At 44.1% G+C, this 27,756-nt stretch overlaps 1 protein-coding gene across 1 annotated transcript in view; it reads right to left on the minus strand.

The window, feature by feature from the left end:
- Nucleotides 1–27,305, minus strand: part of DSCAM (DS cell adhesion molecule) — a 737,093-nt gene extending 709,788 nt beyond the window's left edge. Inside the window, exons 1-2 of the mRNA XM_024758431.1 lie at nt 27,300–27,305; nt 27,099–27,216 (exon numbers count right to left, since the gene is read on the minus strand). Coding sequence (XP_024614199.1) covers nt 27,099–27,216; nt 27,300–27,305 — 124 coding nt within the window. The remainder of the gene's footprint in view (nt 1–27,098; nt 27,217–27,299) is intronic.
- Between the last annotated feature and the right edge of the window lie 451 nt (nt 27,306–27,756).

Raw genomic sequence — 27,756 nt, forward strand, 5'->3', positions numbered from 1 at the left:
TGGAGGTGAATTTCACAGCCTTTAAAATCACTACACTCACGTCTGCAATAGGTAAGGATTGAAATCTCGCAGGCCAAATAGCGGGTTACCTTTATTTAAAAATATTCAGTAAATTTGATTTTTTTTTTTTTCTGGTGCCAACAATTAGGAATACACACTTCCTGTTTCTAAGCAATTTCAGGTTTAATTAGGATTCTCTAAGCCCCATTTGTCTTAACAGTTTGACAGCTCCGGCTTCCCCTTCCACACCCACACTTTTCCTCTTTTACACTCTTCCCCACTTGCAGTATTTTATTCTGTGTAAACTCCAGGAGGAAAGGGAAGCAAGTATAAAAGCAAATCAGATCACTTGTTTCTTCTGTGAACACGTGGCTTTCAAGGCACCTTTGATAAAAGGTTATTTTCCCTTGACTGACAATGATCTCTAAGCTAATTATTAAAGTGTCTTATTTACATGTGCATGTTTGAGGGGTTTCTATGAGAGTCGGCGATGAAGCCCCCTGGAAGAATAATATAACATCACAGGGAAAACGTGCAGGCGAGCGCCCTGTTTGTCCATTTAAATTAGCTTCATCATCCATAACAAGTGTTTAAAGAGCAGAAAAGCAAGCATGATGCATAACGCATTGTGTCATGATGCATAATAATTAGGCCTGCTCCGTGCCACCCCATCTCCCAAGACTTAAAAAGCTCTCTGAGTAAGCGTTTTGTTCTAAAGGCTTTGACAAAGATGCCACTTAGGGACTTTGAAATTTACAGCCCAGCAATTTGTCATCATTTATATGAGAGGGAAGAAGGTAAAAGGAATAGAATGCCGCACAGTTCATCACTTCACACACCTCCTGGCGATGGAAGCTCCCAGGCCTCCACTGCAGGAAAGCGGCAGCCTGTTCCTGCGGGCGGGACTGCCTGCATGCAGACCCTCCCCATGCCACGCAGCGCTCTCCCTTTAAAAAGAAAACAAGAAAGCCACGTAACATGTTCGTTCCGTGTTGAGACACGAGCAGAATGCTTTACTCCTGGAATAGGCCATGTTAACTGAGGGTCTGGAAATAAATTCCCAGCATATGTGCTTCTCCAGTTCACCAAGACTGGGGTTGAGGGTGGCAAGGCATTCAAGACATTCTGAATTTTAAAACATCACTTTTAGAAGATACGATAAAATCTAAGATAACACTAAATTTATGTAACGACTAAAACAGTGCTGAACCGAAAAAGAAAATAAACGTTCTTTGGAATGAGACATCGTTACTTTAAAATGACCAATTATTTTGAAAGAAACAGCTTTTTCTGGATGTAGAATAAAATTGAGATCTGAAGTACAAATACGACATTCCCCCCCCCACCCCGTTGAAGCGGGAAAGGAAGTCAGGATTCACAATTCAATAAGCCGTACACAGCAACCTTCCCCTTCCATCCCCTCCTTGATTCAACAGTGAGCACCTCCTGTGCTCGGACCACCTCCTTGGACCAGGGCTACCTGTCCAAGAAAACCTAAATGAGGAAGAGCACAGAGCAGAAAGGTGCCCAAAGGGATTATTAGGGTTAGTTGGCAAGAGTTAATGCAAATGATTTAATGAGTGAAAAATTAATGGAGTCCAAAAGGCAGACTCAAGTAACCAGAAAAATTCTCTTTCAGCTAATTTAACATTTTACCATAATTGAACACAATCGCCTGGAGCCAGGGCTGTGTGCCGGACTGCACCCAGGGACGAGCGCTTTCTGGCTCCGTGTTAATCCCTCCCAGGTGACACAGAAGTAAGTCCTGGTCACTAGAACATCTTCCTGGACCTTCACAGAGACCTGGCGGAAAAATGCAAGGACCAAACGAGGTAACACGTGTGTACACGTTTCCAGTCGCAGCCTTATTTAGCATTCATTATGCCAAGAATTTAAAAACACGGAACTGATGCCACATAATTGATAATTCTCACAAACTTGTATTACGGTGAACCCACTGCAGTCAACGAAGGAGAGGGTCGTGGGCCATACCATGTGGGTAGATCACACAAGATCGCATACGTACACTGATCTGCTTTGACCTACATGCTTCTTTCTAATTTCTTCTACTCTCCTCCCCATTCATGCATCTGGCATGATGGAAATTGTCTAGAGCCAAGAGGCAGGTCAGCTCAGCTTGAAGCCTAGCTCTGGCCAAATCCCATTCTGTCTTATTGAAAGAGGTCCGTTTACATCTCTCTTCCCTCTCGTCTCTCACACAACAGTTTGACAGGTGGTTGTCAAAATCCTTTCCGTTGCTAACAGTCCAAGGTTCCAAGGCTCTGAGGCCTGAATCCTCCAAATGTAGGGTATCATTGTCAGGAATGTGCTGAGGTGGGATGGTGAAAATTTGTGGAGGAAGATAACGTGTGCTGGGACAGATAAGTGAAGTTCCCTACATGTGACCGGAAATATACAAGGAACTTGGATAACAGATTAGAGTCATAATATATATTGAGAAAAAACAAAACTTCATCTTACAGTTAAACCACAGACCATGAGCAAAGATAAAGAAAGGAAACACAAGAGTAGGGTCTTCGGGTAAGGGGCACACCGTGGCTGGAGCCCACTTCCTTCCAGGGTTTATGCCAACATTAACATCAGTGACTTCAGGGGAGTCCCTGGCGGTCCAGTGGTTAAGACTCGGCACTTCCAATGCCAGGGGCTCGGGTTCGGCCACTGGTCGGAGAACCAAGTTCCCACGTGCTGCACGGCACGGCCAAAAGAATTAAAAAAAAAAAAAAAATCAGTGACCTCAGAGGTTTGAGTGTGGGAACTATAGCAATAAGTTCTCTAGAACATAATAATAGATCACATTTTATTATGTCTTTAACTTAGTAAATTGCTTCAAAATCGATCAATAATCTAGTACAGCAAATATCTTTAGCCCAACGTAGCCAATGTGTTTAATTTCTTGAACCATCTTCACTGTTTGGATATTGTCAAGTTGTCATTTTTGACTTTTACATCCTACCAGTCAGGACACTTTCAGTTTTGTCCTTTTATCTCTCTTGCACAACCCTTACTCAGCCCAAGGGCTGATCTTCTCATGCCATTGGTCACTACAGCAACAGTGCAGCTAAATTTTTACCTTCCCACTTTCCCATCATTCCTTCATGCCGCTTTCAGAATATCTTTCCAGGAACACCATTCAACAATTCACCACAGCAGAATGTAAAAAACAGAATCATTCTTCTTAAGAAGAGAAAATATGGAGTAAGAAATGGAGGTCTTTCCTTAGGAGATGTCTACTTTAATTAAAGGAAAACGGCAGCAAATCGCATGGACATTCAGATGCGTTGCTGGGAAAGCTAAAAGACACTGTGTATTTAGAAGTCAGAGGACTAAATTATAAATCCTATTTGCTCACTAAAAGGGTTACTGTGAAGGTCTCAGGTGACACTAAATTTGACTAGGTTATAAATTTGATTAATAGTAAAGACCATTTTGTTTTCCTTGACACTCCTCATGTAGGTGGATAAGGACCCTCTTCTGGTCAAATCATCTTAGCACAGATTTTGCCTTTACTCATTCTATCTGCAATGTGAACCTCTATGCGTGCACAGGTATCAAGGTCTGTGAAACGTACTTGAGAAAATTATGGAAATCATAAAACATAGCTGGTGTTAGAATACAGAGAGGTCATAAATGTTACCTTTTATAAATCTCTTCATTTCATTCATTCGTAACCAACAGGGAACTCACTGTCATCTTTTCCTGCCTCAAACTAAAACCCTTTATCTACACGTTGTAAAAACTTAGTGCCAATTCTGCAGCCTCCAGACCACAGCTATTTGCCACAAGCATGAATCCTGTAGAAGTGCTTCTGACCATTTCTAAATGCCTCACTATAATGTGAAACTGCATCTTCCCCACTCAGCCTTGCTGAGAGTCTTTGAAGGCTGCTTCTTGCAGCCTGAATTTTGTTCCTCAGCCACCTATAGACCCATGGATCAGTCTCCAAATTTACAATACTCACCCCTATTTCCAAGCCTGCAAGCTGCACACACACACACACACACACACACACACATACACACGCACATACACCATTCCTGCCGACACTCTGCCCATTCCTTAAATTGCTGTCCAGCACCGACCTATGTCCTGTAGGAGTCTGCTGAAGCCACTCCTCTTCCAGGAAGCCTTCCTTGGTTTCAGCTAACATAGCTTGCTCCTTCTTCTATTTTTAAACTAAATGTCTTTTCTGAACCATCAGCAACCCACTTTTTAATTTAACTAAGTTAGATTACCCAGTTTATCTCCTTATTTTATTAGTTTATAATACCTCCAATTTAAAAACACCTTGTATATGTCATGGTTTCCCACTTAAATGGCCAACTCCTTAAGGACAGAAATCTTTATACTTTTCTTACCTTATTCCATCTCCCCAAAGGGTATAAAGTAAGCATAGTAAATATTTTCAGGTTAATTAAGGAACATTCTCCTCAGAGAGTCCATTTATGCTTCAACACATGTTTTATGTTTATGCTGGTTTTATGTCCAGTCCTTAGTAACACTGCTAACATTCTGTCACTAAGGATCAGCCACTGAAGGTAATGCCAGTCAGTCATGACCACAGCTTTTACTCCTTACTCCTCATCTCAATGTTCAGTTTTGAAAACACAACTCTTTATCAGTAAACACAAAAGCAAAGGAGGTTTTAATAAATTTATAAGAAATAACGTTTAATATAAGGACACAGAGATTGAGTGCATGCATGAACCAGTGCAGAGAGTGAGGACAGAAAGGAAGAAATAAAAGGAAATGAAAAAAAAGAAAGAAATCATATAAGAAGCCCTGTAAGGTGCACACACAGAAAAATGAGACCGAAAATGCATAATATGAACTGAGCTGTAGATTATTTTGAGGTTGAAGATATACTAATTTGGATTCTGCTGAATCTAAATTTGACTAGTTTAAGAGACTTTCGAAACTCGCGACATGGAACACAGTTTTTAACTGACATTTTTAACCCCATCATAGATTTCTATGGCACACAGTATATAAATCAGAGAAAATGTTCAGGTGATGACATTTTAAAGTTGTTGCATGCTAAGGTTAATTTAGTTGCATTGCCTGACAGCAATTATAAATCTCCACTGTGGTGATTACCCCTTCCTTTTCTGGTGACCTTAGAACCCAAACAGGTTCTCACTAAAGGGAACCAAAGTTTAGCTCAATTACCTATAAAGCAATGAATTCATGGTGATAGCTACAGTGGAACCTTAACCCAAATTCACTGTCAATATTTAATTTTTGTATATTTTACTTTCCAAAGGGATACAACAGCTATAAGAGAATAAACTTTTAAATTTTAATTTGTTATTTAATTCCTTATTTGTTGATTTAAGCTGATTAGTTAATCTTTCGGGGTGTGCCCTCTGATTTGGTCCAGTTTTCAGCATCTCTTGGGTAATGCTGTGATAACTAAGCTACAGAATGGCTCTTATCACATGCTATAAAATCCCCTGTCAATGATTCCATTCTGGCATACAGTTTGCAGACAGGCAAATTTCACAGTCTCAAGAAAAAAGGACTGAAGTGAAGTAGTATGGGCAGTAATTAAGCAGACATGGCTATAAACCTATGTATGCCTTTAGTTTACCAGTAAGTTCACGTAGTGAGATGCTCCCATGGGGATAACCTAGGCTTGACTTTACTCACAGTCAAGCCTGGATTGTCCCCATCCATCTCCCTCTTAGCCCATCCCCACATTGGTACCTGATCATCCACCACCATCCTGGTGGCCAAATGCTTCCCTCCTGTACCACTGGAATAGCCTTTGGTTACACAGCCACTGAGTCTCTCTACTCTGCAAACTCTCCTGTGCACCAGGGCCAAAATACTGCATCAGCTGCTCACACAACATTGAGATCATAGTTTTAACACATAACTCTTACATTAAATTTATTTGAATTGTGAATTCAAATGCATCCATATCCCGCCCCCTGACCCGTTTTCAGACGCATCTTCCACTATGATGTGCACAGAAACTTAATGGAGCCACTACATGTGCCCCACCCCCATCCAGGAACCTCTCTACTCCTCACCTTGACTCTGGGTGATCTCTCTGCTGCCCACCTTGTCCAATCAAACACACACACATCCTTAAAAGTCCAGTTTTGAGACCTCCTTCTCCTTGAAGGCCTTCATAAACAATCAGAAGTTGTATCTGCTTCCATAAACGCTACAGAACTTTCTCTGTATGTCCAGCATGGCAATCTTTACCATGCCCAGCCTTTTTACAGTTGTAAACTTGTCCTATCTTCCTTGGGACTTTGCCATGACCTATAAAACAGGGAATGGCCTTATTTTTTGTACAGTCCTCAGTATAATGATTTTCCATCATTTATTCATTCAACAAATGTTTATGGAGCAGCCTACATGCCAAGCCCTGTTCTAGGATCTGGAGATACTGTGGTGGACGATACGAAATCTCTGATTTCTGGGAGCTTACAGTTTAGTGCACATAATAGATGCTCAGTAAACATCTGTTAGAAAATTGCTGAACCAAATATTTTTGTATTTCCCAAAATACTTGTGTTATTTCTATAATTACATAGCTATTTGATGAAGATTTTTTTAAATCAAGATATTTGCACTGTTATGCCTCTAGGAATGGATCAGACTTGAAAATTCTAGGGCATAGGCTTTGCTGACCTTTCAATAAATATGAGCGTCCAGATCTTCCACATGAGGTAAACCTGGCATACAGGGAGGGACTGTCACTCCATCGGGGGGGGGAAAAGAAATTGAATTAAAGAAAGAGCAATGACTTCAGGCCCATAAGAGTCATACCCCTCTAAACACTCATTACTTAATCATTTATTCAGTAAATACTTATTGGGCATCTGTAGTCTTTAGTAACTCTTCTAGGTGCCCACAATGCAGAGGTGAGCACGACAGTCAAGGTGATGAACCAACAAATCACTATATGATTCCAATACTCATTGTTACTATGAAGAAACACACAGCAGGAGGCCACTTTATTTTAGATCAAGTGGGAGGCCTCTCTTCGGAAGTGATATTTGGGCAGAGGACTGAATGAAGGGAGAAAACAGAGCATAAGAAGGTCTAGGGTAGAGCATTCCAGGAAGAAAAAGTAGTGAGTGAAAGCTGTTGATAGAGGACAAGGTCAGAATGCTGGAGAAACATGCAGAAGGCCAGTGTGGCTGAAGTGGGAGGAGTATGACGTGGCCAGCCAGACTCAGATCTCAGAGGGCCTTTTATTTTTTTATTTTTTTGTGGTACACGGGCCTCTCACTGTTGTGGCCTCTCCCGTTGCGGAGCACAGGCTCCGGACGTGCAGGCTCAGCGACCATGGCTCACGGGCCCAGCCGCTCCGCGGCATGTGGGATCTTCCCGGACCGGGGCACGAACCCGTGTCCCCTGCATCGGCAGGCGGACTCTCAACCGCTGCGCCACCAGGGAAGCCCTCAGAGGGCCTTTTAGGTATAGTAAGGAACGCTGGGTTTATTTTAGGGAAGACGGGACACCCACACAGGCTTTGAGCAGAGGAGTGGCATGACCTGATTTATAATGTAAAGAGGTCTCTCTGGCTACTGGGTGGACCTCCAACTGCTGAGAGCACGAGTGGAAGGTGGAAGCAGACAGACCAGCTGGCAGGCTGTTGCAGAGACCACTTGAGGCCAGCGAGGAGACTGGCTTGAATTGAAGTGGAGGTGGATGAAACAGTCATATTCTGAGGGCAGAGTTGATAGAACATGCTGGAGGGTTGGATATGAGATGTGAAGGAAAGAGAGTAATCAAAGATGACCCCAAAGTTTTCATCTTGAGCAGAAGATCTCTAGCGATGCTCAACTTGGAGGGCAAAATCCTGAGACAGGAGCAGGTATGGGGAGAAGGACCCAGGAATTCTGTTTCAGACAGGCTAGGGTCTGAGAGGCCTGAAAGATCTCTAAAGGGAGATGTTGAATATGCCACTGGACTTGAGGGCCTGAGTGTGAGCTCTGGCGGAAGTCCTGGATAAAGATGTGAATGTAGATGTCATCAGCATACACATGATATTTCACGCATAGCCTAAAGTAAGTCATATAGAGAGGAAGTGCAGTTGGGAAAGCAAGGGGAGGGGAGAGATGGGGAGAGAAGGGGAGAGAAGAGGGCTAAGGACACAGCCTGGGGTACTGCATCATTTATCATTTGACTAGAGAGAAGAAGTTAGCAAAAACAACAAGAAGCAGAAACCAGCGCGGCCGAAGGGAAACCTAAAAGAGCGCGATGTCCAGGATCCAAGGAAAGGTGTTTCAAGGAAAGAGTGATCTGCAATGTCAAAAGCTGCTAAAAGATCAAAGAAGATGAAGATTAGAAATACAGAGGTCACAGGTGACATTGTCAGAAGCAGATTCAATGGAGTCGTGAAGAGGACGCTCATCGGAGAGTATCTAAGAGAGATAGAGAGGTGAAGGCGTAACGTGGACTCCAACAGCCCTAGCCCAACTGTGCCCAGACCAGCTGCTTGTTTCCTGTCTGCAATCAGACAAGTACAGAAACTGACGTGTTGCTGCAACTCTCAAGTGCGTGATCTGCACCCTCTGTTCTCGGTGAGTGGGGTACAACACTCGGCGTGTCCGGCAGGACTTCACATCCACCTGCAGCTGACTGGAAACAAAAACGAATCCCGCACCTCAGCTAACTTGAGAAACAGTAGTATATGCAGCTCTTTCCAGTGATTTTGCTACAAAGCGTGTAAGAGAGTGAGGGAGGTGAAGGAAATGGTGACAAGAGTGGGTTTTTTTGTATGCCAGTACGTTTACGGGAGAGATCGTCTGCTGCTGGTGTGTTACCCAGAAGAGAGGAAAACCGGGAGATACTTGAGGATGAGATCATAAATGTGAAGGCAAAGTCCTCACATGGCTGGGACATGATGGGATGCTGGACATGGGTGGAGGTCTCCGCCTTCTACGCAGACAGGCCGGTACTTCCACTGCCAGGGGAGGGAAGGCAGTGCATACAGGGATTGTGGTGTAGCACCTGAGATTAAGGTTCAATGTTAAGTGTTGTCTTGACATCTGGCAAAATGGGAAGGGCCTCAAATGGCTTATCCGCTAGCTCCCTCTCTTCCTCTGCTCCCACAGAAGTCCCCTCTAAACGACTCTCCTTTTCACGGGACCAGGCACAGTGTCTGCTTTTTCCTAATTATCAGGCATTAGTTTCCTGCTAGCCTGTGGAACTATTCAAACAAGCCAATCTCATCCTCCTGCAGGAACCAGGGGGCACCTCACCCTAGTGATAATACAAAGCTCCACTCCCAGCCCCTGGTTATTCACTCTGTTCCCAAATGTAACCCCCATGTGTCCTCTTCACCTGGGCTATAAGTATACATGACTAACATACTGCTATCATTCTCACCTGTCCAGGAGCTGGTGTTCAGTCACCTCCATAACTGAATCCCTCCCTCACCAGTGGGGTAAAAAGGGAGCCATCAAGACAGGTATAGACATAAGCAGGCTGATAAACTGAGTGTGTGGGGAGGGAAAGAGATATTCCAGTAGTTTACTTGAGTCTTCTGATATCTTGCTAAGAGAAATGAGGTCATTGACTGAGAGTCTGGAAAGGGAAGGGGAGTTGGAGGTTTTGGGAGGAAGGAGAAGGTGTGAAATCCTCTTCCCACAGGAACAGGAAGCAACAGGGCAGTCAAGTGGGATTGAGGGCAGAGCTAAGGGCTCACTTGGGGTCTGTGGTCACAACGTAAAATGAGACCAGTCAGAAGGGCAGTGTGTAGTTTCTGCAGTCCAGCTCCCCTGCTCCTAAAATCTAAAGTCGCTGACACAAGGGGAATCTGGGGCAGACATGCGCACCTGTGTGAAATGGGTCAGAGCGGAAGCTTGCTGGAGCGAAGACACACAGCAATGCCAGCCATCCGCTGAGGCACAGACAGGTTCCGAGATCACTACAGAGTGTAGCCACCTTGCATTGTCCACTGGAATTTAGAAGGTTTAATTTTTAGTCCAGACATCATGGAAGTAGACACAGGACACAGGACACACGGTGCACCTTGGGAAGAGAAGGTAATCAGTGCTTCGCAACATGGGGCGGGTGGCAGGTGCTTGGTGACATTTTGGTGACTGAGTGTCCGGTCTCAGGAACGAGATTCTAGAAATATGGTGATTAAAACAAACCGACCCTGACACTTCCAAAACTGTGCTTGCACCGCCATTCTTCCAGCATCTTCCTTCAAAAAACCTGATGAAAGCATTGTTTGCTCTCTGGCCCATTCCCACTTTCTGGCATAACTCATATTTCCAGCTCCCCAGACAACTACTGCCACTTAAAAGAGCGGGCTTCCCTGTTGGCACAGTGGTTAAGAATCCGCCTGCCAATGCAGGCGACACGGGTTCGAGCCCTGGTCCGGGAAGATCCCACATGCCGTGGAGCAACTAAGCCCATGTGCCACAACTACTGAGCCTGCACTCTAGAGCCTGTGAGCCACAACTACTGAGCCTGCGTGCCACAACTACTGAAGCCCGTGTGCCTAGAGCCCGTGCTCCACAACAAGAGAAGCCACTGCAATGAGAAGCCCACACACCACAACGAAGAGTAGCCCCTCTTGCTGCAGGTAGAGAAAACCCATGCATAGCAACAAAGACCCAACTCAGCCATAAGTAAGTTAATAAATTACCTTAAAAAAAAAAAATAGTGTGTGTGCTCAGGAGCTTGTCAGTGGATGAGGACCACATGGTAGCCAAGTTCTGGAACTAGATGGCCCAGGGTCAAAGCCTGCCTTCAGCGCTAGCTGGATCTACGACTTTAGAAGAGTTACCTTACCGTTGCAAGACTTGATTTCCCCCAAGTGTAAAATGAGGATAATATGAACAAGTATCTCGAAGACTCATTTGAGGATTAAATGAGATGATACAATAAGGCACTTAGCCCAGTTCCTGGCACATATTAAGAGCTCAGTCAGTATTAGCAGTTATTATAGTCACATGCATTCAGCGCTCCATAAAAAAGTGACTCTGTAGGCATCTTCGTAGCCATAAACTTCAGGCTACTTACTTAGCCAGTAGAGAAGATGCCAAACATCTTTTAATCTCTCTTCAGTCAGGTCCTCCTTGGGACCACAATCCAAGGTTCAAGATGTGGCTAATTGGACAGGATTGCAGGAAAATTCCAAAATAGGGTTCTAATGGGGGATCCAGGCCATGACTCAGCTAGAACCTCATACTAATGAACCCCAGGCAGTGTGTTTAATGCAAGGAGGTCACCCAGACAATAAACAGAGCTCCACGAGCTCGCAACCACCAGCTAAGGGAAGCCTAGGCCATCCCAGCTCTGAGGGCTCACAGAGCTGGTTCGTCACACCTGGACAATGGAATTTCCTACACTCCATAGAAGACAAATATGTCATGGGTGCATAAGTGGTCTGCATGTTACCTAAATGTCAAAGAACAATAAGGATGTTAGCACCACACGGTCCACATGTGCACACACACATGCGTGCACACATAGGTATTACTCTTATCATAAGAACTTCCATTCAAGCTCAAGAAGTAAGACTGTCTAAGTATTATCTTCTAAATTCTTCAAGACATGTGTCCTATGGATACTTCAGTAAAATAATTCAGCTGCAATGACAAGATTCAGATGTATAGGCACAAAACTGATTTGTGTATTTTTCATAAGAGCCTCAACCGATGCGAAACTCGCATCTAATTTCAGTCTCGAATTCCCAATTGCAACATTTTTTATTCTATATTTTGGCATTGAGAAAATCGTGTTCAGTTGAAGACAAATGAAATATAATGCAGGGAACCCTCTTGCACTGTTGGTCGGAATGTAAATTGATACAGCCACTATGGAGAACAGTATGGAGGTTCCTTAAAAAACTAAAAATAGAACTACCATATGATCCAGCAATCCCACTCCTGGGCGTATACCCAGAGAAAACCATAATTCAAAAAGAGAAGTAATAAGAACCTGCTGTATAAAAATAAAATTAAATTAAATTAAAAAAAAAAGAAATGTAATGTACTTAAAGACAGACACATGATTTAAACTTGGGGGTTGGGGAAGACCCCACCATGTAATATGAATGTAATATAAATGTTATCCTCCTCCAATTTCACTCTTAAACACACCAACAATAGAACATAATACCAGGAAATAGTTCCACCACTGAAGTGGATAAAAGTTAATTAACCTGTCTCCTACTTACTTAACTCAAATAAGTGAATGGGGGTTGACAAGGAAAAGTAAATGAGTTTTCCCAGTTTACACACTGATTCTTAAAAGCTGACGTTCCGCTTTCTCAGAACAACTCTTTATTGCTCAACTTTAAAGCAAATTTAATGTCATTATTTTCAAAGTTTAAAAAAGTCAAGCGAATAAACGTGCCTTTGTTTGGAAGGTTTGGGGATGCTAATGATGTGGAGTAAGCACACCTGTGACTTGAGACCACACGGGCTCAAAATGCCGCGATCGAGTCACGGGTCCCATTGACCTCAGGGTGATGATCAGCATCTCCAAACCCTGGTCTCAAATTCTGTAAAGCTGAGATTTGGGCTTCCCTGGTGGCGCAGTGGTTGAGCGTCTGCCTGCCGTGGCCCGGTCCGGGAAGATCCCACGTGCCGCGGAGCGGCTGGGCCCGTGAGCCATGGCCGCTGAGCCTGCGCGTCCGGAGCCTGTGCTCCGCAGCGGGAGAGGCCGCAGCGGTGAGAGGCCCGCGTACCACAAAAAAAAAAACTGAGATTAAAACTACTTATTCATTCAACTGTTTGAGGATGAATGCAGGCCATATATCGGTGTGGGTTTGTAAACAGACATGGACTTAGGCTTCATTCTGCCTTTTAACAGCTGTTGGATCCATAGCACTCACTTAATCCCACCTTATTTACGATGGTGATAACAATACCTACCTTCCTACAAAGCTTCAAGCATTATAGGAAATACCATGGACACTTAAAGTAGTACCTCGTATCTAGCAATAAATAACGTCAGCTAATATTATTGACATATCGTCACTATTATTAGTAATAAACATAACTGCTGCATATAACATAATAAGCCAAGTGCCTGCACACTTTAGATGCTCAATATGTGTACATTTCCTTTTACTCTAATCTTTTTTTTTTGCGGTACGCGGGCCTCTCACTGTTGCGGCCTCTTCCGTTGCGGAGCACAGGCTCCGGACGCGCAGGCTCAGCGGCCACGGCTCACGCGCCCAGCCGCTCCGCGGCACGTGAGATCCTCCCGGACCCGGGGCACGAACCCGCATCCCCTGCATCAGCAGGCGGACTCTCAACCACTGCGCCACCAGGGAAGCCCCTCTAATCCTTTTTTTATGGGAAGAATTACAGCAGAATTTCTTTCTTCGAAGAAGACCAAGAGATTCTACTCTCTCAAATGACACTGCAGTTTCTGGAGCAGGGGGATGTGAACATTTAAGCAGGTATTTACTCCCTATGTTAATTAATTCTTATGGCCCAGCAGTTCTTAGGGGGAGGTATGGGGGACCGGTGATATATAGTATCATCTTCTGGCCCGTTCTTAAGTGAAAGATGCCATAAGTCCCAGCGATATCAAAACACAGGCACATTTTGATAGGAAAAAAACAACTATACATAGTCTAAATACTCACATTTCTGGTAACCAGACTATCCCATTATATTAATGTAAAGGGCAAAAAAAGCGAAGGGTATAAAGAAAAATCCAATCATTGCTAAGCTCACTGAACCACGGAAATGAGCTGTGGCAACCTTTTACCGTTGAGTAGAAATCCATTAATAACAACACTGCCATCCATATTTTTCACTCACGTTCTTCCCCACGCATTCGAAATTTTCTTATATCAGAGAGCATTTCATAAGCATTTAACTCAACAATCAGAGTCACCCAAACTAAAGTACTCCGCTTGGAAAAACAATCTCACTATGTGAACTCAGGGATGAACAGAACCACCCTAAGTCATGGTGTTAAAATACAAGGCAAACAAAAACAAAATGGCGGTCTCCTTTTTTAAGGACATACACACTTGAAATAAATGCAGAGACACCCCTCCAGGACTACCACAGACACAAGAGGCTTGTGTTCACAGGACACGTGGAAAAGAGAGAGAAATGCAAACAGGGAAGTCTCCCCGAGAAAAAGGCTGGCGCCCTTTGCAGTCACACAGCTTCCTCCTCCGAGTTCCTCTGCATCTAATATCTTCAAATAACGGGTGCTTTCTAACCAGGGTTTCCATTTCCCAGAGGCCTCTGCCGTCCAGCCTTTGCCTGGGAAAGCAAGTGACACAATACCCCCTCTCCCTTTGCCAGGCAACAAAGAGGATTCGCACTGCCTTGAAAACAGAAATCAGCATCTTCAGGATGAGCAGGCCTCTGTCGGCCTGCAGCACAGAGCACTCGGGCACAAAGTAACCAGGCGAAAGAAAATGCATTCCGAGTGGTTAGCACGCAGGATTCATCAAAGTATAATTTAACCATCTGATCAAACACTAATTAGCATAATCACTTGAGGGGAAAATGGCTGGAGGAACCCGGGAACACCTTGGTATCTGTGTTCTTAGTGACTGATGAAAAAGAAGACACACAGATTGGGGATTTGTTTCTTTTTGTTCATGGAAAAAAATAGTAAATAAAGCTTAAACAGTAACAAGCAACACCAGCTATGGTTTTTGCAACCAAAGGAGTTACAACTCAGATTCGGAAGAAACATCTTTGCTCTCTCTCCAGCATCCACAGAAAAGCATAAAACCAATCTTAGGTTTTGCAGCAGTGTGTCTCTAAACTATGTAACTTTGTGTTTCTCAGCCTCAGCACTTTGGACATTTTGGACCAGATACTTATTTGTCATCGGGGGCTGTCCTGTGCATTGCAGGATGCTGAGTAGCACCCCGGGGCTCCACCCACCAGTGAAGCCAGGGGCATCCCCTTCGCCCCAGAACTGTGATAACAAAATGTTTCCAGATATTGCCCAATATCCCCGAGGAAGTGGAGCTGCCCTGGTTAGAATCCTGTTTTAACCGAAGAACACAGTTTGTCAGGAGCACTAAAAACGATCAAATCGTAAGAGGAGGGAAGGAGTCTGTTATTCCCATCTGCCAAAAATAATGAGCCTCTAATAATAATTCCATGGAATTCCATGGAGTTTACTTTATATCTGATGTCTTTGTTTAGAGCTTTATAATAACCCATAACACCTATGCTTGTGCAATTTGGAAAAAATAATTATAAATACCAGCCTCTCCCCATTCAGAGATTTCTAGAAAGACACAGCTGACTTCCAACAGGCAACCCCTGAAGGGGACACCCACAAGCGGAAAGAACACCATCCCTTGCTTCCAGACTTCAGTGTGTCCTGAGCAGCTGGGGAATCACAGCAGTGTCCCTCCACCTGCCCACATCAGGGCAAACCACCTGTGACTTAGGAAATTAATAGAGGCATAGAAGGCCTCCAGACCCCAGGGGAATATCACTTTCTTCCTACCCTCTCATTGTAGGCATGGAAGCCCTGATATTTGCTCCCAGTTCCTGAGGAGGGAGAGAGGAAGGTGTAAATGATGACAAGTGAATAAATACAGAAATCCCCTCCGTTTCTCGCAAATGCATCTCCACTACCAACAGATTCATCACATTGCCTTAAACTGCCTTGGCCATTAGTTGGACGGTACCTAATAACATTCATTCTTATGGAGAGGTGGAAACCTAAGGGAAAAGTACTCAACACTTACTAAAGTATGCAATAAATATTTTCTATGGGTTAAGGTGATTTGTTCTAATAATAAATCTGAGTCACACAGTCCCTCATTTCTATTTTTCTAAGGAAAGTATTTAACCATTTACAATTACTCACAGATCTCTCAAAGGTGATTAAACTTGCTGGTGGAAATACTTATGACCTTTCCATGGAGGACATATGGAAAAAGGCTGCCGTCGTCTGCTACAAAATTTAAGAGAGAGCAAGTCTGTCCAAGTGGCAGAGGCCGTGAATACTCCAAATCAGAGAGGAATTGTGAGCTATTTTAAACGAACATCTTGTTCTGCAAAGCCCCTCTGGCAGAGCTTATGACTTCCGAACACAAAGCCCTCCCCGCTTTCTAAAGGAACAGAGGTGCAGGGGCCCTTTGCTGTACAGAAATAGCGTCTACCCCAATTCAAGGACTTATGAGCAAGCAGAAATTACATTTCGTCAGCCCACAATGTCTTTCATACCATTTTTCTTCTAAAGCTAAAAATCAAAACAGCCTCTCTGAAAGAATAATTTCTATAGCAAATCACAATAAAATCGCCCAAGGATTATAACATCCAACTTGTTTCAAATGCCTAGGAGGGAAAGTTATTTTTAATATGATCTAAAATAGGATCTCAGGACACAAAAAGTTATTTTTAAGGTTCTGAATTTAGGCCTCTCTCCAGCACACGTTCGCGTCTATTTTAGTTCAAAAAATCAAGGACGTGGTGTTTTGAAAAGATTATTCCGCCACTAATAACTGTCCTCAGTTTTATCATACATATTACAAGGCCTAAAATGCATATATGTCCTTACATGCCATTTTCTCTTCTTATGACAACCTAGCATTAACGACAATACTTCGTGTGATGTAAATACAGTCCACCTGGGGTCATTTACCTAAAAGGAAGGTGCAGAGGCCAAGTAAACCCAAAAGAGCAAACAATCCCCACGCCCCTTATACCTGGCTTTGGAAGGAACCTGTGCACTGATATTGGAAAGAAGACATGTGTAACGTTCCCAGGTTGGCATCCAGGCAAAACCTCAAGGTGCAAACAGGCCTGTATTCCTGTCCTGTCTGTTCTGCCCTAGTGCCTCTCTTACGCTTTTCCAATATAATAACCCAAACACTTTCCCACTATTGATCTCTCCCTGGGAGGAATGTGGTTACATTAAGGTTCAGAGGGCTTCTCTGCCAGGACTCCAGCTGCTAGCAAAGAAGGGGTCGATTTGAGAAAACACAATAGGACCGAAGTCCAACAGCAAAGCACGGGCTAGCAATAAACCTGGGTATCAAATATGCTAAAACAATAAGAAAAAATTTCGTATGTGTATGTATGTGTATATACACACACGTATATACATTTGGATACAAATAAGCATAGATATTTGTACAGATATATATATACAGATGATTCTCAACATACTAGCATCCAAATTGGAAGTCCCTGGTTGGGATCGCACCCCCCTCTACTCAGGGTCTTCCCTGTTACCAGCCCCTCTGCCACCAACGTTCCCCAAATCTGCCCAAATCCTTGTGGCACTCAATGAAGCCCTAGCCCTGCATATATATATGTATGTGTATATATATATATATATATACCCTCACAATAAATCACTACTCAATATAGAGCTCCCCAACAGCACATTGGGGGCTACATGAAGCTTTACGGGGTCGACGTTCTAGCTACTGTCTGACCCTCTACCTCAACTCAGCCAGGGGCCGGGCAGCCTCTTTCCAAGTTTGTTCTATCCAGAGCTGGATTATGCCACCTGGATCAGAATAATACAGATATTTCAGCCGTGCATACCCCAGAGCTGCAGAACCAGACCCTCTGGTGGTCAGAGCTGGGCAACTATAAAACGAACAATATAAAAGATCACACGAGCCGTACGCACGGTCAAGCTGAAGGACCCATGGGGGAGGGAAAAGATGGCAAAGGTACTTGTCAGAATTAGACCTCAGGAGCTTTGCAAGCTACAGCCCATTCCCAATACAATGCGAGCACCCAGTCTCCTGTGAGAGGCTCATGAGGGGAAAAGCCTTCCAGGAAATGCCCAACTTCTTCCTCCCTGACCCGGCCCACCTGGGCTTTAAGAACCAGTGGCCCTGATCCTTAACTGGAAGGTGCCGACGGAGGCACAGTAAAATGGAACACGGTTCAAGGCATCAACAGACTGGCCTCCAGTCGGCATGCACCCTCCTTCCTCCCCCTCACACTCCTGCTGTCCTGACATGGGGTGGCTCCTTCCTCCCTCCCCACACTTGGTCTTCCCATAAACCTTAACTTCCATGGCTTCCAAGCATCTGATACCACAAAGGCCTACAGTGTATCCTCACCTTCCCATCCCCAGCGATGGGGTGATGGGGCTATGGGGCTATGGAGCCATGCGGGTGGGGGAAGACCAAGGGGTCTCTTGCGACTATAAATCAGGGCGGGTTGTGGCTGGTGATATGAGATCTCCTAAGACATAGATGAACTGACCACTGATCAAAGTAATTACCCAAAACAAATACCAAGATCACATCTAGGTCAAAATTCTTCTACCCACGTTTCTACATATAAATATCCATCAAGCCTATAGTAAAACAGTAGCCACCAAAGATTTAATAGCTATTGATTTTGGTGAGTCGTAATATGCATGTACACGTCTGGTAATTAACCATCCTATTCACTTTCTCCTACCACGTCAAGGCACCAGACAGACCCCTGCTAACCTTGGCTTTACCAGCTTGAATAATTTATGAAAGAAGAATTCTGTACCTTAGAGGGCCTTTCATAGGTTTCACACATTTCCTTTCACTGGCCAATGAAACAGACAAATGGCTACCCTTTGCAGGAACCGGCCGTGACAAGTTCCAGGAGGGGTGATAAAAATCACCACCGCACCCTCTCTACAGCGTGGAGGTGCTCGTTTGACTAGTAAAGTACGTTGTGGTTGTTGAGGTCTTCAGCTCATCCCTGAAGTCTCACACGTGATATTACAAAGCACTGTTATTTCTATGCTGGCAGCTACAAATCGGTTATTAAGAATGCTCTACAGCCAATATTAAGAAATAAACACCGTAATTAAGCAGACTGGGACTTGGGGTTTTCGGTGTCTTATGGGAACTCAAGATCAAATTATGCCACAGTGGGGCGACTGTGGAGAGAAGAAATGAATCTCAAGTTCCTCTGATGAGAAAGTATGTTTACTCAAAAGCTTCCACAGTAGAGCTCAGGTCTTTACATAAAGGAAAAAAAAAAAAAGAGTAAAATTTAGAAGCACAGCAAACTGCAGTGGTTCTAATTATCTTCATGCTTTGCCTTTCTGTAACAATATATTTGTAAAAATTCTCCCATTGTCCTGAAGTCCATGCGATGAGTGATAAAGCAGGTCTCGTGAGAAAAATCAATGCTTTCTTCAATATTAGGAAAAGGAATCAATGGTAAGAGTGTCCACTGCCATCAGCCATTTCAAATGACATGGCTCCGCAGGGTGTGACACAGGCCACCTCGGTCAGCATCCAATGGATCCATTCGTGCTGGTTCTAACCCCAACTTAACATAGCCATCACTCAGTCCCATGAGGATGCCGAAGGCACCTGGGGACCCTGAGGTCATCAGAGCCTTCACTGGGATTGTTATTACCACGGTTGTTTTGCAGAAGCATCCAATAATTTGAGGTTCAGGTATCTAGAAAGAACTACAAACTGACTTCACGGTATTCAGTATTTATGCACAGTGGACAAGAAGAATGGCTTAAGTCTTGTGTAAAGCCAAGCTTAAAACTGCTTCCTGGCTCATCATTTTCATACTAAAAGAGGCAAGGCTCATATGAATCAAAATCTGCGATAAATTAGTTCAAATCTCCTTCCACCACCTCATCAAACCTGCCTGTTCCACGGTCTAAGGAGACTGGCTACAAAACAACCCATTGCATAGATGGTTGTTCACAAGACAGAAGGAAAATGCTTTTCACAGCATCGTACTTTGGGGTTGGTCTGGCGTTTGTTCAGATGTGCAGCCTGTACACCAGCAGCATTTCCATACAAATGCCAGGATGCTACCCTTAACAGAAAATAAGGTGCCCTTGGGGCCAGTAAAACCAAAATGTTAGTGAGTAAATGCAGTCCTAGGAAAGAAGACTATTTCACTCCTAAGAGCAAGTGTGTTCATTTTTCTTTGTCCAGGAACATTTACGTCAATCAAGCAGCCTGTGGGGACACTGCCTACCCAACTGGACAGGCCAATTAGAAGAGCATATGCCACAATTTCTTAAATCTCCAAAATAGAGGAACCTATAATAATCACAAGATCCTAAATGTGAACACTTAGTAACTGCTCTACTTTAAACATGCATGCAGATTCACCCTCCCACTCCGCGCTGTTGAGTATCTTCAGGAAGGACAATGCTTATTGCCAAGTAAATATCTGTGGCAGCCCTGCAAGTTCAACATGCTCCCCTACTTCATTCCTCTGTTCAGACCTACCGAAGCCCAGTTTCCAAATAATACAGATACTGGCTCCGCACCCTCCTCCCCAAGTCTGACATGGACTTAAGCCCTGAGAGCATTTCAAGAATACTCTGCAGAGTGCGAAGCGATTTCTCAATATTTCCTCAAGGGCTGTTATGCTTTTATTCTCCTCCAAAAAAAAAAAAAAAAAAAAAACTCCATGGTCCTGGGGAGGTAGGGGAAACCAGCATTTCGTATGGAGGTGATCTCACGTTTTCAATTTTTTCGCTTTCCCAGCCGCTGCACTTAAAAACGGCTTTCTATAAATAGGACTGCTTGCTCACTCTTAAATCTCACTCACTGTCTTCTGCGTAAAAATAACTTAAATAGGGATGCAGGCGAGATTCATTAATCCCTGTCATTCTGTCTCTCTGTGTAGTAGCCTCTTTCCTCCTTCTTATCTCATCGTCTATCTGGTCAGCTCCATTCATCCCTCTCTGTTCCACCGTGATATGTATTTCCATAACCCGGGGGGCTTAAAGACCAAAAATTAACCCAAGTGAATGATTTTTTTAAAAAATAATAAGCATTGACAATATAGAATAAAGACAGATCTCCAAAAATCAAACGATGATAAATACTGTAAGCTCCAAGACACCTAATTTGGTTCTCGTATTTGATACAAATCACAGTTTTAATGGTAAAACATATTCCTTTCATGTTACTTTGATGAAGGAACCAACTTTTACAATTGGTTCTGCTGGAAAATAAGAAAAAAAAGATAATGATGAGACAGACACCCATAAATCAACAGAATGCTTACGAAAATAGTAATGTGATTCTTTTAAAGACGATTAAGGCCTAAGGAACTGAGCTATGTTTTGATATCCTTGGAGGCTCTTTGATGAAGAAACGAATTCCCAGGAACCCCTAGGGAAACTTATGTGTTGGTGGGATGTTTCTGACTGGCTTTCAGAACACGACAGGGTGTTACACCTTGTATAGGATTTTCAAATCGTGCCAGTTAGCAGCGCACGCTTGAGAACAAGGGGTCCAATGCATTTATTAACTTATTTCCTGTGACATTTGACCCAATCCAAGTCACAAAGAACACCTAAAGCAATTATAGCACTGTTACGTAACTGTGGTGAAGTCCCATCACATATTCCAAATGTGAATCCATTTTGGGAAAGAGAAGAAAATGCCCCCAGAAGCATTTCTAGAAAATGAGCATTTCCACAGCCATGGAGTCAGTGCATCAGACTAGACGGCAGCGGCCAAGGAATGCACACTGCTGCTTACGTGCATTTCTCGCAATGGTTTATACAGTAGAATCAGAGACGGGGCAGACGAGAAGCTAACCCGGCAAGGAAGGATAAGACAGAGGCAGGAGACAGGGGCAGATGGGAGAGAGGAGGGGGCGAAGGAGGGGAGGAAGGCTCTGCCCATCATCCTGTCCCTTCTTTCTGTCAGTCAGTGAACATCTGTTTCCACCTGCCCGGCATGCAGTTTGCTCTGTGTGAAGGACACACCCCGGCATGGCAGGAGCCTCACCCTCCGACCTTGCCATCCAGTAAGGGAGGCAGTCACCTGCCCAACAGGCACCAAATAAACAGTTACAGATTACTCTAGACACTGTCAAGGAAGTGGCCAAGGTTTTAGGGAAGCAGATCATGCAGGAATCTAATCTGCGGCGAGCAGGTCTCTGAATTCCAGTCTTTCCGAATATCCCGATCAGAAGCTGTCTAACCTCTGTACCCAAAACTGGTTATCCACGCGCCTGCCCTCCTGCCGCCTGGGTGGACGGTGTGCCACCGGCCGAGGAATTCAGAACTACACAGTGTGTACAAGTCGGGCTGCTGGAACCTTCCGTTCCCCCTGCCTCATCTTAACCCATAAATCCAACAAGGGAAACGCAACTTTGAGTGTTTTCATATTTTCAAAACATGAAAGAAAAAAAAGTAATAAATATGGGGGGGAGGGGCAGGAGAAGATGAGAATTTAAAATGAGAATTTCTGTGCCCGGCTCTGTGGCCTGTGGAGGATTAACACCTGGCCCAGGCGAACAGGTGCTGCTCGGTTTGTCTGGGGGCGCAGGAGGACGTCCCGGGCCGCGGGGATTGACGGGGGAGCTCAGAGGAGCGGCGCGGAGCCTCACCCCCATCCCCAGCAGCGGCGGCGAAGCGGGCTGGGCCTCCCGCAATGACATTGGAAGGTCAGCCAATCAGGCGCGGGGCTGCTTCCGAGCAGCCACCTCCGCCGAGAGGTGGCGCCCGCGGGGCCGGGCTCCGCAGCCAGTGGGAAGGGAAGGTGGGATGCGAACGCACGGTCCGCGGGTCCACCAGCCCCGGACACAGCCTTTCCCTTTCTCTGCACCATCGAGATTGCAACAGATTGCTGGGAGCACCGGCCTCCTGGGGAAAACTGGAAACAAAGACGGCGGACCCTGCCTCGCCGGCCGTAGCCTTTGCATTCGTGGCTCCTGTTGGGCTGAACTCCGGGACCCGGGAGGCTGGGCCCGGCGAACTTAAGAAGCCGCGGGGAGGAGAGCCTCCGGCCGCCGCGCCGCGCAGAGCATCGCTGCTCGGAGGCGGCGACTCCGTCTGCCCGTGAAGTCTGGCTGCACCAGTCTTGTGAGGTTTGCCGCCCACTAGTGTCCTGTGGCAGGGACACAACTGACGTGAAGGTATAGCACCGCCTCACCATCTCCCAGGCCGCCGATGGAGCTGGTCCCGGGAGCCAGCGTGCGCGGCAGCGCAGCGCCAAGAAAATAACCAGACACAGCGCCCTCCTGCGAACTCCCGGGGCCTCCGGCCGCCCCGCCAAACAACCAGGGGACCCAGAACGCGCGAGTGCTCGCCTCTGGAAGCGCTGCCGACTCCTCTGCCCTACCTAATGCTAACTGTATTATTTCCACTGTCTGTTAATTATTTATGAGGCGCATTCATAATCTCAGCCGTAGGATTCGGCTAATTTTGTGAAATTTGGATGCTATCGTTTTGTAAATGCATCCGCTGAGAAATCCATCGTTTTATTTTTCAAACATAAATTTCCAGTCTCCTGCAGTGTTCTTAGGTCTTTATAAAATGACCTTCCCTGGTTTTTTCTCTCTCCTTTACATGGAGTTTCAATGTCCATTGCATTGAGTCTCTTTATGAAATACTCATTGCATCTCATCCCAGACACATCAGTGATAAAACACTTTGACAGCGACATGGAGGTCCAGGAATTAGGGATTTAGATTGGCTTTTTTTTTTTTTTTCTTGGTCACAATTATTTTCCCCTATCAGCGTGCTGTATTGGACCAGTTCTGCCCAGTGATTCACTGATGTACAGCAACAAACTGCGGTCACACCAAAGTGGCATCAGGAGAGAGTAAGAAGTGGAGAAGGATCGGCTGGCATTTAATAAAGGTCTGCACGGCATTTTGTTTTCCTACACAGGGCATCTTGTAGAGGCACCCAAGCTTAAGAGACCTAGAAAAATTTTATGAACTCTATATTCTGGGGTGGAATTTAAATCTCCTTAATAAAAATAGGAGAGGGAGAAGGGGGGAGCAAGCCCTGGAATTATTCACCTGATAACATTTTTTTACTTCCACATATTTCCATGAATTAAATAAAAATCACCTTAAAACCCTGAAGCTGCATTTGCACTCATAAATGTCTGCTCCTAAATTTAAATAAAATATAAGTTTGCGGTACGTAATTCCCTGTGGAGATGACAGGGGATGCAGAAAGGAGCTGCACAGCCCACTTCCTTTTTGACGAGCACCCTTCTCTTTCCCAACACCCGCCCTCTCTAAGCTCCACAAGCTCCCCGAAAATGGCAAAGCGGCAAAGCCCAGCACTGCACGGCTCAGGAAAGGATGATGTCAGGGATCTATGTGTACATAACAACAGAAATCAAGGATACTAGCAAAAATGTATTATATAGAATAAATCTGCTCATTAGGTCCACCTATGCTTTTAACAAGAATTGTAAACTAGAGTATTCTCATCAGAGTTAAAGCCAAAAGAAATTGTGATAAAACACGATGCAGTGTGTTTCCATCCCAAGGAAAGGCCGTGAGACATATCTGCACATATAGGGACCCCCATTCCCTTGCATAGTAACTGAAGCTCCCTGAGAGTATTTCCAGAACATTGCAGGACAAGCTGACTGTTTTAAAACATGATGACTGCACCTGATCAGGTGAGGCAATTCATTCAAGGATTTAGCCTCTGAAGGGACTGTTCTCTGACTTCTATGTTTTACCCTGAATCCTGTCTGCAGCCTGTCCAGCAACCATGCTTTCATTAAGAAATAAATGTACATCCCATTACATCAGTAGGAAAAACGCTGTTGTCTACTGTTAAAATGCAGATACATTGTGGGCTTCTTATTTTATGAGTACCCCAAAATATCAAACTGCATCATCTTTTACAATTATATATTTTTTATCATGTCAGACGTTTTGATGTTTCAGGCCTAGCAGTAGTCAGTGTAGCTATTAGAATTCATAGATTTTTTTTATCATACACATTCAGGAATTTTTCGAAATTAAGGTAGACCAAAATATGACATTGTTGAAAAAAAAATCTCTCAATTTTCTTCAAGTCTCATTCAGATAGGTAAGAACCATTTAATTTCACATTTTTGAAATATGGTCCTATAAACAGGCATCATTCCAAACTGGACTCTTATTTTATTTTGACATGACTATCTATTTTATGATCCTTTCCACAGTATGCACTGAACATCACTCCTTGAAAACTCTTGAAAGCCAGTTCCCCCCACAAATGAAAAGAATCCAAAGCTCTACAGTCAGGCCTTTTTTTTTTTTTTTTAAATGCTTCATCATATAAAGAGAGGGCCATTTTTACGTGAGAGTCCATATCCTTCTGGTAGATGGGATCAGAACATGTAATACAGCAAAGTAAAATATTCATCTGCATGTACAGTCTATATCTCATATTGTGAAATCTACCTGTATTCATTATAGTATCAATAGTGGTGGTTATCAATCAATTTTAAGGGTCCTGAAAAAGGTATAAGAAGATAATATGCTCTAGGACTCAGTATAAATGCACATACATAGCCTTGGCACATATTTTCCAGAGTAGATTATTTGAGGTTTTATACAATTTTCTCACTATATATGACTCTATCGTGATTATTTTAGTAAAACTGATTCAAAAAAAAATAGTCACACATTTTAGCGTCTCTGTTTCAGAGACTGTACCAGACCTATTTCTGTCACCTATAACTATGAAACTGTAAAACAGATACCAATTGACTGACAATCAGCAGCACAACCTCTTTCCTCATCCTGAAATACATACTTCCCAATAGGGTGGAAATTATGTTTCATCCCACAACCCAGGCCCTTCTGAGAAGCCCAGAGATGTACACCCTGACAGGTGAGACAGGCCGTCAATGCTTTGTGGCGCTGGAACACGTATGTGAGCATTTTTACATTTTCTCTGAGTTCACATCAGCAGAGCAGCATAAAGGGCCGACTTTCCTGATGCATCACCACACATTAGCTAAAGCAGATCTATCCCCCAAGGTAAATTCCCGCGAGGCTGCAGAAGAGGTATAGTGCCCTCTGGGAAAGATGGGTGTCATGTCAGAACTTGTTGCAATTCTTTCCTGCTAGGAAATCTCAAAATGAAAGTTTTGAACACTTTGCTTTAGGTTATATTAGAGAGCAAAGTATCATTTTAATGTTAATTTCAGGATTTCCTTCTTGCGGTGTTACCTTTCCTTAGTCATCTTTTTTTTTTTTTAATTTTACAAAGTTTATGCATTTCCTCTGGCCTGTCGGTGCGTTGATTCTTTAAGTACTATCTTGGTAGGCAAAGAAAATGTACCTCTATGCAGCTAATACTCAGAGCTGCCCTGTGCATCTTCCAGGAAAATCTTACAGCCTCCCCTTGGCTTCTGGTATTTTCTCATAAGGGCTAGATTTCCTTCCTTTCTCTCTCTCCCCCTCCCTCCCTCCTGGGTAGGGGATTCTGCTTAATGGTTTAATTTTAACTGTCAGCAAGTCATACGTTTTATGCAGATTTGTGTTCCGAAATTTGAAATGGGAATTTAAGCTGTAGCTACTCCCAGGCAATGCCAAATGATGACAATTTCCTCTCATTCCCAGATGAGAGGAAGCCATTCATACATGCGAGTTCATATTTACGCGGTGACAGGCAACCAAAGGTGCAGTCACACTTACTAATTGGATCTGACTCAGTCAAGAGAAATAGCTTTTCAAATACCCAGGAAGAAAGCATTTCAAGATAGAATATTGGATGGACATGAGGAAAGGAATGCTATTTGCAACAGTCACTGATTTCATTTTTACAAGGATACAGGTGTTTTAAAGAATCTGTCAACATTTCAGATGATGTAATGCTTATCAGTGCCCACAGTGCATATTTTTACATAAATGGCTGTGGGGATTCTGTAGTACCAAGAAGCGGGGTGGTGGTGGTAGAAGGACAGATCTTTCTTAAAGGCTTTTCGTGCTGCTGGAGATGAACTGCAGCAGAATTAAAGCACATATTTTAAAAGCTCAAAAAGCTTTGAATCTGAAGGCAGACGCTCTTAACTGACCCTTCCACCTGCCTGCACTTGGAATGTCATGTCCCTTGCAGTCTGTGGTGTATCAAACTGGCGATCCTTCCGTCTCTCTTCCTCTCAGCAAACCTGGTTTATTCTGAATGAGGTAGCTCTCTAGTACAGGAGTTAGCTCGGAGCTGTCACCTTGCTAGGTAAGCGCCTTTAAATGATTACAGAGCAATTTTTCACCCGTCCTCTCTTCACTGGCTCCTCTCCTCCCCGAAGAAATATAAATAAGATTTTTAAAACATAAAAGCCTCCAAATTTCAACCCAGATAGAGGAGGAAAAGGGAAAGACTTCACACATGCATCCAATCCCCCCACACTCCGGTCAATACAAGAAATGAAATTCATCACAAACCGAAAGGCTCACCATTCGCGAAGCTCTGGAACAAGGAGAGAGCCAGTATCCACATGCCCCTGCTGCTCCCCGGCCTCCCGCGAGCGCCGCGCCGGCCTCGCCCCCCGCGCTCCGCCCGGCTCCGCTCGCTCTACACATTAAAGCAGCAGCCGAGAAGTGGAACCGAACTGGAGGCAGGACCGGAGAGAGCGCAGGCACCTCACAGCCACGCACAGTCATCGGGATGCATTTCTTCGAGGTTTAAATAATCATTTCAACAGCCCATTATTTTTAGTTATTTTCTTGCCGGTTGCTAATAAGACTATGGCCAGGGGTGACTATTCCAGAAGGTTGCCAGATAAGCTGAGGTGACCAGGAAAGGGCAGCAGTTTTAATAAAATGTTCAGCTGGATTTAGCTTTCGTATTTACTGTCATAAAAGTCCAGTTCATTTGCCTAGAGAGAAATGCAACTTCCAAATCCTGCTGCTACTATAAAGATCTCTATGGTTTCATAGTCTAATTTTTAATTATCTCAAATACATGGTAGACTGCAAACATAGGCAATTCTAATTTTGCTCTCTGAATGGTGCAAAAAAAAAAAAAAAACCTGATTAAAATTGCTGATAATTTGAGTAATTCCAAACATATAACCCATCCACATTACTGTGAAAAGCCAATATGACAACATTT

Source organism: Neophocaena asiaeorientalis, unplaced genomic scaffold, assembly GCF_003031525.2.
Source record: "Neophocaena asiaeorientalis asiaeorientalis breed wild unplaced genomic scaffold, Neophocaena_asiaeorientalis_V1.1 scaffold45, whole genome shotgun sequence".
Classification (NCBI taxonomy): domain Eukaryota; kingdom Metazoa; phylum Chordata; class Mammalia; order Artiodactyla; family Phocoenidae; genus Neophocaena; species Neophocaena asiaeorientalis.